The 10,149-nt window shown below is 33.6% G+C and overlaps 1 protein-coding gene across 1 annotated transcript in view; it reads right to left on the bottom strand.

The window, feature by feature from the left end:
- Window positions 1-8,935, bottom strand: part of LOC137655512 (uncharacterized) — a 9,162-nt gene extending 227 nt beyond the window's left edge. The window contains exons 1-3 of the mRNA XM_068389410.1: window positions 7,325-8,935; window positions 3,433-3,508; window positions 1-462 (exon numbers count right to left, since the gene is read on the bottom strand). The exon at window positions 1-462 is cut by the window's left edge and continues 227 nt beyond it. Coding sequence (XP_068245511.1) covers window positions 1-462; window positions 3,433-3,508; window positions 7,325-8,935 — 2,149 coding nt within the window. The remainder of the gene's footprint in view (window positions 463-3,432; window positions 3,509-7,324) is intronic.
- Between the last annotated feature and the right edge of the window lie 1,214 nt (window positions 8,936-10,149).

Here is a 10,149-nt window from a genome sequence, read left to right as displayed (position 1 = left end):
TAAATGCTTTAATTGGAAGGTCAAAAGCAGCTGTCGAAAGTAGCTGTCGAAGATTAAATGCTTTAATTAGGAGGCCATAGGTAGCTGTCAAAGGTAGCTGTCGAAGATTAAATGCTTTAATTAGAAGATCAAAGGTAGCCGTCGAAGGTAGCTTTCGAAGATTAAATGCTTTAATTGGAAGGTCAAAAGCAGCTGCCGAAGGTAGCTGTTGAAGATTGAACGCTTTAATTGGAAGGCCATAAGTAGCTGTCAAAGGTAGCTGTCGAAGATTAAATGTTTTAATTAGAAGATCTAAGGTAGCTGTCGAAAGTAGCTGTCGAAGATTAAATGCTGCAATTAGGAGGCCATAGGTAGCTGTCAAAGGTAGCTGTCGAAAATTAAATGCTTTAATTAGAAGATCAAAGGTAGCTGTCTGAAGTACCTGTCGAGGATTAAATGCTTTAATTGGAATGTCAAAGGTAGCTGTCGAAGATTAAAAGCTTTAATAGGAAGGTCAAAGGTAGCTGTCGAAGATTACATGTTTTAATTGGAAGGTCAAAGGTAGCTGTTGAAGATAGCTGTAGAAGCTACCTGTCGAAGATTAAATGCTTTAATTGGAAGGTCAATGGTAGCTGTCAAAGATGAAATGCTTTAATCGGAAGGTCAAAGGTAGCTGTCTAAGTTAGCTGTCTAAGTTAGCTGTCGAAGATTAAATGCTTTCATTGGAAGGTCAAAGGTAGCTGTCAATGGTAGCTGTCAAAGATTAAATGCTTTAATTGGAAGGTTAAAGATAGCTGTCGGAGGTAGTTGTCGAATATTAAATGCTTTAATTGGAAGGTCAAAGGTAGCAGTCTAAGTTAGCTGTCGAAGATCAAATGCTTTAATTGGAAGGTCAATGGTAGCTGTCGAAGATTAAATTGGAATCGGGGGGGGGGGGGGGTATACGCTAACGTTTGCCGAAGTACATTATTAGTTCACCAGACTGAGTGAAGTTTAGATGGGAATTGGAAGAATGTACACATAAGGGAAGATCGGGGAATATAGCCAAGACGCAGTTAATAATATTTAGGGTTACATCATGAATAAAATGTGAGGTCTTGTTAAATCCCTTATTAGAAAGACAGTATGATATTTTTGAAAGTATTACCCCTTTTAGCTAAGTATAAAAACAACTTATTATTATTATTATTATTATTATTATTATTATTATTATTATTATTATTATTATTATTATTATTATTATTATTATTATCCACCAACCCCCATGTGTTCAGGTTTGGAAATAAGGGTCTCATGATTAATCTAGTCAAAAGGAACGCCAAAGACCAATAATCAGACAAACTTCATGACCAGATTTTCACAGAACATTAGAAATCACAAGATGAGCCTTACAAGAATCAAAGCCTTGTGAATGCTAAACTGCAAATTAGTTAACAGATGATATCTTTTAGTACAAGCATTTCAAACTTTTTGTCAGAAGACTGAAAATATTTAGATAATATAGAAGTGTTTGTTTAGTAATTTCTAAAGTTAGAGCTACAATCATAACATTTAGTGGATGAATAAATATTATAAAATTCTCCAAAAAGCCACAAACATGTTTTCATAGAAACTGAAAAAAGAGAGTCCAATGTAAGACTAAAATTATGCTGCACGTAAGGCTCTTCAGTAAACACAAAATCATTTTATTCAATAATGGTTTTGCCATGGGCTTCCCTTTATCAGCCCCAATGGCAAACATATTTTTTAAGCTTTTATAAAAAAAGAGATTGACTGAATGACCAGAGGGTTTAAACCTCTGTTATATATAAGATTTGCTGATGCTACTCTTCTGATCTTTAGGAATAGAAGCCATGTTTAAAGGTTTAAAGGTCCCTCATGTATGGCAGAGGCAAAGGACAGTGACACTGCCCTATCAAGAAGGGCAATTTCCTGGAGACTGACCATATATCAGTGCCCAAGCCCCCTCTCCTCCCATGCTAGGGCCAAGGAAGGCTAGGCAATGACCTCTGATGACTCAGCAGATAGACCTATAGGCTCCCCTAAACGCCCCATCCTTAGCTCACAAGGATGGTGAGGATGCAGCGATCAAAGAAACTAACGAGTTTGAGCGGGATTCGAACCCCAGTCTGGTATTCACCAGTGATGGAGGTTACCATTTCGGCCACAACAAGTTCCTACAGTACCTGAACAGTATGCAGAGAAGTATCAATTTCAGAGTATAAAAACGAGCATGAGAATCAACTTAGCTTTCTTGAAACGAATCTTAAAGAGAGTTTTAATAAAGAAGATTTATTTTCGACTTTGGAGTTATTAAGAAACGGGGTAAACATACACGTGTGGCAATACTTCAGCTTATAACTCCAATTAAAACTTAGTTTTAACTTTCCTTCAATATGTCTAAGTTTGGAACTCATTATCATTAGAAAGTCAACGGAACAATCGCATAGGAATCGCAGTGTTAAAACAATTATTTATGATTTTGATTTTGATTTTAACAGTGATAATTTGTTTATGTTAAACTTCATGTGAAGTATTCCCAGAAAGAGGCAGCATATAAAAAAATATATAGATAAAGGGTAATTAAGATATAAATTACAGGGCAAATTAAAGAATTGATAGCATTAGTAACGCAAGAATACAATATATTAGTTACAAAAACCAGATCGTTTCTTTTTAATTACAAGCAAAATAAAAGCTGCCGATACTCTTCAACTGAATTGAAAGAAAGGAACAAAAGCCCAAGATTGAGACTGAGCGGGCTATTCAAGGCATACGCGCTGTTTTATAAGCCCTTTTTCCATTTGAGCTTTGAAATCTCTGGCGCGTGAGGCTGAATCTTGCTAAGGGACTTCGTGGTGATGAGCTTATCCCAAAAAAGTGTAATGAAAACGAAAGGCCGAGTGCCATTTAAAGCTTTAAAGGTCACTCATGAATGGCAGAGGCAAGGGATAGTGACATTGCTCTAATAAGCAGGAAAATGTCCTAGAGACTGACCATATGATCAACGCCACCCAGGCTCACTCTCCACCCAGGGTATTATTATTATTATTATTATTATTATTATTATTATTATTATTATTATTATTATTATTATTATTATGTTGTTATTGTTATTGTTATTATTATTATTATTATTATTATTATTATTATTATTATTATTATTATTATTATTGATAGCTAAACTACAACCTTAGTTGGAAAAAGCAGGATGCTGTAAGGCCAGGGGCTCTAAAAAGAAAAAAAAAATAGCCCAGTGGAGAAAGGAAATATAGAAATAAATAAACTATATGAAAAGTAATGAATAAAGAATATAGATATCTTAATGAAATTAACAACGTTAAAATATATATGTCCTATATAAACTATAAAGAGAGGCTCAGATCAGCCTGTTCAACGTCAAAAGTTTGAACTTCTGAAATTTAATTGAAGCATCGGGGTTGAACAACTTACGATTAAACTTCCCATGGCTATGAGATACAATGATGGAATCAGTCAGTCCACTTACCAACTTTTGTTGGTCAATTTCCTGAATAAGATCAAATATAGGGAAATATATGATTGAAGATAAGACCCAAGAAAGTAGACTGAGGTGGTACGGTCATGTCATGAGAAGAGATGCACGGTATAATGGAGGAGAGTGATGAGATGGAAGTGCAGGGAACGAGAAGGAGGGAGAGACCAAAGCTAAGTAGGGTGGACTCTATCAAGGATGACCTTCGATCAAAGGATTAACTCGGTGATGAAGTGTGGGACAGAGGTAGATGGAGAAAGCTGACCAGAAACATCGACCCCACATAGAAGTTGGAAAAGATGTAGACAAAGAAGAAGAAGAAGAAGAAGAAGAAGAAGAAGAAGAAGAAGTGTCCAGGCCGAAATTTGTACCACAGGCTTATTGCAAAAATGAAAAAAAACATAATTTTTCATGTTTCGAATTCTCTATTGTAATTGAAAAACAGAGATAAAGAGCGAAAAGGGTTTTGAGAAAGAAAATATATAGCAAAGGAAATAATTCAATTGGAAATACATCGAAATGAACATTTTAAAAAACGACGTTATTATTTGCAACAGAAACAAACGATGAAAGAAACAAACAGGCAAATAAATGCAATATTGCAAGTCGTAAAGAATCGAAGGTAAATATAGATAAAAAGAAAGAGTAAAAATCTTGTGAATATTTTCAAGGAAATGAAATAAAAATATAAAGAAGATTATAAGAAAAATTTAGAGAAAGGCAGAGAATTAGACACTCTGGGGAAATGAAATTCTAACGAAGAAAACAAAGGAAAAAGTACGATGAATTCGTTCTTGAATATTCTGAAATATATTTTTTACGTAGTAATTTTTACGAAGTAATAGTAATAGTAATAGTAATAGTAATAGTAATAGTAATAGTAATAGTAATAGTAATAGTATTTGTTATTCTACTTTGGATTATATTTTTTTATGACTTTACAAAAAATAAGGTTCTTTGTTCTTTGTTTGGTATGATCCGTTCTAAAGTAAAGTCTGTTTTTTAATGGTAGCTTCCTTCCCGAGGTTCTTTATATATATATATATATATATGTGTGTATATTACAGTATGTATATATACAATATATATATATATATATATAGATACACACACACACACACACACATATATATATATATATGTTTATATACAGCATATATATAAATATATATATATATATATATACAGTATACAGTATACAGTATATATATATATATATATGTATATATATACTGTATATATACAATATATATATATATGTATATTATATATATTATATGTATATATATATACATATATATGTGTATATATACAGTATGTATATATGCAATATATATATATATATATACTGTATATATATAATAAATATATATATATATAGATACACACACACACACATATATATATATGTTTATATACAGCATATATATAAATATAAATATAAATATATATATATATATATATATATACAGTATACAGTATATATATATATGTGTAATATATATATATACTGTATATATACAATATATGTATATATATATATATATATATAAATTTATGTGTGTACATACATATATTATATATACATTTTATATATATATATATAATATTTATATAGCCTAAATATATATATATATATATATATACAGTATATATATACACATATGTATATATATATATATATATATTTGTACTTCATCTGCTCTAATAATGTTGCTAACAACGTTATTTATTTACATTAATTTTGTACAATATCTATATTTAGTAATGTGTACATGATTATGTAGAGAGAGAGAGAGAGAGAGAGAGAGAGAGAGAGAGAGAGAGAGAAAGCTGGCATAATCAAAGTGGTTCCCTTCATCGAAGAAGTTAAAATACCTTGCAGCCTATTATGGACAGAACTGTTGTTTGATTAATATTAACTTTAGTAACATTTCGGTATTAGTTTTAGACGCCTTGAATTCTCCTAAATTATATTTATCGATGGTTATTTGCAGCTTAATAATAATAATAATAATAATTATTATAATAATTATTATTATTATTATTATTATTATTATCAACTAAGCCACAGTCATTGTTGGAAAAGCAAGATGCTATAAGCCCCATGGGGCACTAACATATCAGACAGGCCTAGTGAGGAAAGGAATAAGGCAAAAAAATTAAAACATAGGAAAAGTAATAAACGAAAACAAAAATAAATCTGTCATATACAAACTATGGAGAGAGACTTACGTCAACTGTTCTACATAAAAAAATTCGCTGAATGTTTTTAACTTCTGAAGTTTCACTGATTTACCTGCCCGTTTAGGGAAACCATTCCACACACTGTTTCCAGCTGGAATAAAACTTCTGGAGTAATGCGTAGTGTTGAGCTTATGTTGTAGAAGGGCAGACTGTTGGAATTAGTTGGATTCATTAATTCCTGTAGACCTCGTGAAAAGCTAAGATGTCTAACAGCTGTAAATTACAGCTGGACAACACTATGTTCAGCAAAAGAAAACTATTGGCAACACTGTCTTGTAAAACAAAGTCGCCGAGCTGGTAAACACGTGATCAAAAGCATCCTTATTAATTTTACTAAATGCTGCTAAGCAAATAAAAATATTTTTTTGTATGGCGCAGACAGCCTCTATAATGTTTATAATGCTTCTAGTTGAAAAGGTATCACTGTCTACAACACCACATTCACTAACTGCACACCTTCTACAACAGCTACAAGGCTTCTGGACCCCAAAAATCACTGGCTACACAACCAAATTGCACTTTTAAAGTCGGCTCATGAATGGCAGAGGCAAGGACAGTGGCATTGCCCTAGCAAGCAGGACAATGCCCTAGAGACTGACCATATTACATATGATCAGTGCACAAGCTCCTTCGCCACCCAAGCTAGGCAATGGCTGCTGAGGACTCAGCAGATAGACCTATAGGGTCCCCCAACCCTCCATCTTCAGCTCACAAGGATGGTGATGGTGCAGCGACCAAAGGAACTAACGAGTTTGAGCGGGACTCGAACCCCAGTCTTACAATCACTAGGCAAGGGACGTTACCACCAGGCCACCACAACCCTAACACAGTTTTGCTAACACAGCGATGCCCGCTACAATTTATAGCTATCAAACGTCTCCTTCGCATTCCCTCGAAGTATACCGGAATTAATAAAGACATCTGTACAGTCTGGGAAAATATAAATGAAAAGGATGGCCAGGAATTATGAAAAATCTTATGTATTATGCATAAAGAATTAACTGAAGGATGGTGCCACAGGTTAATATCAAGATTAGGAACAAGAAATTTAATAGGACCGCAAGTTTTTGTTCAACAACGTAAGATTAGAGTCAACAGCTTTAAACATGGGACTTAGCTACACAATTGATCGAAATAATACAATGCAATTGGCTATGAATAATGCTGTAATCAAGATAACCCTTTATTATTAACTTGAGATACTCAGTAATTCGGTAATAATTAAAAAAAAACTTCGAGTTTCCCTAAATTCGGTACACAATTGATCGAAGTAATACAATGCAATTGGCTATGAATAATGCTGAAATCAAGCTAACCCTTTATTATGAACTTAAGATACTCAATAATTAAGTAATGATAATAAAAAAGAAAATCAATAGTTTCCCTAAAATCGATATTTTTGTTGTTAGCTATATTAAAGCCAATCACCTTTCAGAGTTTTTCATTCGCAAACACGACAGAAGGAAAGTTAAGAAATGTAGGTTTATGCTGTTCTGTTTGCTTTGTTGATATTTTAAAGAATTTTATGGAAGGTTATTTACATCATTCAGTGACATTTTTATTGTTTTAAGTTTCATTTCATACCCCGATGTCTCCGATACTTTTGGATACCATGTGCTGAATATCGTTAGCACTGCTAGAGGAATAAATAGCACTGCTAGAGGAATAAATGGCACTGCTAAAGGAATAAATGGCACTGCTAGAGGAATAAATAGCATTGCTAGAGGAATAAATGGCACCGATAGAGGAATAAATGGCACTGCTAGAGGAATAAATAGCACTGCTAGAGGAATAAATGGCACTGCTAGAGGAATAAATAGCATTGCTAGAGGAATAAATGGCACTGATAGAGGAATAAATGGCACCGATAGAGGAATAAATGGCACTGCTAGAGGAATAAATAGCACTGCTAGAGGAATAAATGGCACTGCTAGAGGAATAAATAGCATTGCTAGAGGAATAAATGGCACCGATAGAGAAATAAATGGCACTGCTAGAGGAATAAATGGCACTGCTAGAGGAATAAATGGCACTGCTAGATGAATAAATGGCACCGATAGAGGAATAAATGGCACTGTTAGAGGAATAAATGGCACTGTTAGAATAATAAATGGCACTGCTAGAGGAATAAATGGCACTGCTAGAGGAATAAATTGCATTGCTAGAGGAATAAATGGCACCGATAGAGGAATAAATGGCACTGCTAGAGGAATAAATAGCACTGCTAGAGGAATAAATGGCACTGCTAAAGGAATAAATAGCACTGCTAGAGGAATAAATGGCACTGCTAGAGGAATAAATGGCATTGCTAGAGGAATAAATAGCACCGATAGAGGAATAAATGGCACTGCTAGAGGAATAAATAGCACTGCTAGAGGAATAAATGGCACTGCTAAAGGAATAAATAGCACTACTAGAGGAATAAATAGCACTGCTAGAGGAATGAATAGCATTGCTAGATGAATAAATAACACCGCTAGATGAATAAATGGCACTGCTAGGTGAATGAATAGCACTGCTAGAGGAATAAATAGCACTGCTAGAAGAATAAATAGCACTGCTAGAGGAATAAATAGCACTGCTAGAAGAATAAATAGCACTGCTAGAGGAATAAATAGCATTGCTAGAGGAATAAATAACACTGCTAGAGGAATAAAAAGCATTGCTAGATGAATAAATAGCACTACTAGAGGAATAAATAGCATTACTAGAGGAATAAATAGCACCGCTAGAGGAATAAATAGCACTGCTAGATGAATAAATGGCGCTGCTAGGTGAATAAATAGCACTGCTAGAGGAATAAATAGCACTGCTAGAGGAACAAATAGCATTGCTAGATGAACAAATAGCATTGCTAGATGAATAAATAGCACTGCTAGAGGAATAAATAGCACCGCTAGAGGAATAAATAGCACTGCTAGATGAATAAATGACGCTGCTAGAGGAATAAATAGCACTGCTAGAGGAATAAATGGCACTGCAAGATGAATAAATGGCACTGCTAGAGGAATAAATAGCATTGTTAGAGGAATAAATAGCATTGCTAGAGGAATAAATAGCATTACTAGAGGAATAAATAGCACTGCTAGAGGAATAAATAGCATTGTTAGAGGAATAAATAGCATTGCTAGAGGAATAAATAGCACTGCTAGAGGAATAAATAGCACTGCTAGATGAATAAGTAGGTCTCGTCATAATACAATACAATACAATGAAAGATTTATTTGAATGTTATTTTTCATAAACTTCTCTTGTAGTTTTTCCTTATTTCCTTTCCTCACTGGGCTATTTTCCCTGTTGGAGCCCTTAGGCTTATAGCATTCTGCTTTTCTAACTAGGGTTTTAGCTTAATAATGATAATAATAATAATAATAATAATAATAATAATAATAATAAAATATGAGATTTTCTTTAAAAACTGCATGGTAAGAATATGTCAATAAACTTTGGCAGTGATTTGCGTGCTCATAAAATACCTCTTTCTAAGCACGAGTACTGCAATAACTACAACTATTGACGCAGCCATGTTCTATAAACCTTTTGTGTTTGAATACCAAAAGTAAAGAAATTCCTACCTGCTGTGAATACACTGCGAGGGGATATGAACTGGCGTTGTTTTTCTTTCGTGTCGTATCCCAATTCTGTCACAGACTCCGTTGTTTGTTCTGTTGGCTCCAAAATTTGGAATGAAAACAGCATAAAACTATCTTTTTTCCAAACTGGAAATACCAGTAGATTTAAAATTTCTGTTCATATGAGTCGTGGTATGACAATGAAACAATATTCAACATTTTATAGATTTCAGAACAAAGCTCTCAGAGGAATATTGGGAGTTAAATGGCAAGACAGGGTTAGAGAGGAAACTATAAGAGAAATTACTCTAGTGTCATATGTGGATGAGATCATGATAAGGGGTAGATGGAGATGGTTTGGGCATGCTCTTCGCACTCCCCAAGAGAGATTAGTTCACCAAACTATCAACAGGGCTCAACAAGGCACTAGGAGAATTGGAAAACCCAGGCCTACATGGCTGAGGACTATGAAACGTGAAGTAGGAGACGATGAATGGAAAAGTATTGATTTAAAAGCTCAAGATAGAGACGACTGGCGAAATCTAACCGAGGCCCTTGCGTCAATAGGCGTAGGAGGAGACGATGATGTTTCATAATAATAATAATAATAATAATAATAATAATAATAATAATAATAATAATAATAATAATAATAATAATAATAATAATAATAATAATATGAGGTATTCAACCATGTAACGTGTTTATCCTTACGTTTAAAATGTTGAGTAGTATAGATACTTTATAAACTTTTAAGCAACGGAATTTCTTCTAATGTGGTAACATGGCATCTAACTGTGATTTTTGCGATATATACTTTCCTTTTATATATGATTG

The sequence above is a fragment of the Palaemon carinicauda genome, chromosome 16 (genome assembly GCF_036898095.1).
Source record: "Palaemon carinicauda isolate YSFRI2023 chromosome 16, ASM3689809v2, whole genome shotgun sequence".
Lineage (NCBI taxonomy): Eukaryota > Metazoa > Arthropoda > Malacostraca > Decapoda > Palaemonidae > Palaemon > Palaemon carinicauda.
Note: the sequence above shows the minus strand (reverse complement) of the source record. Positions and strands in the feature narration are given on the sequence as shown.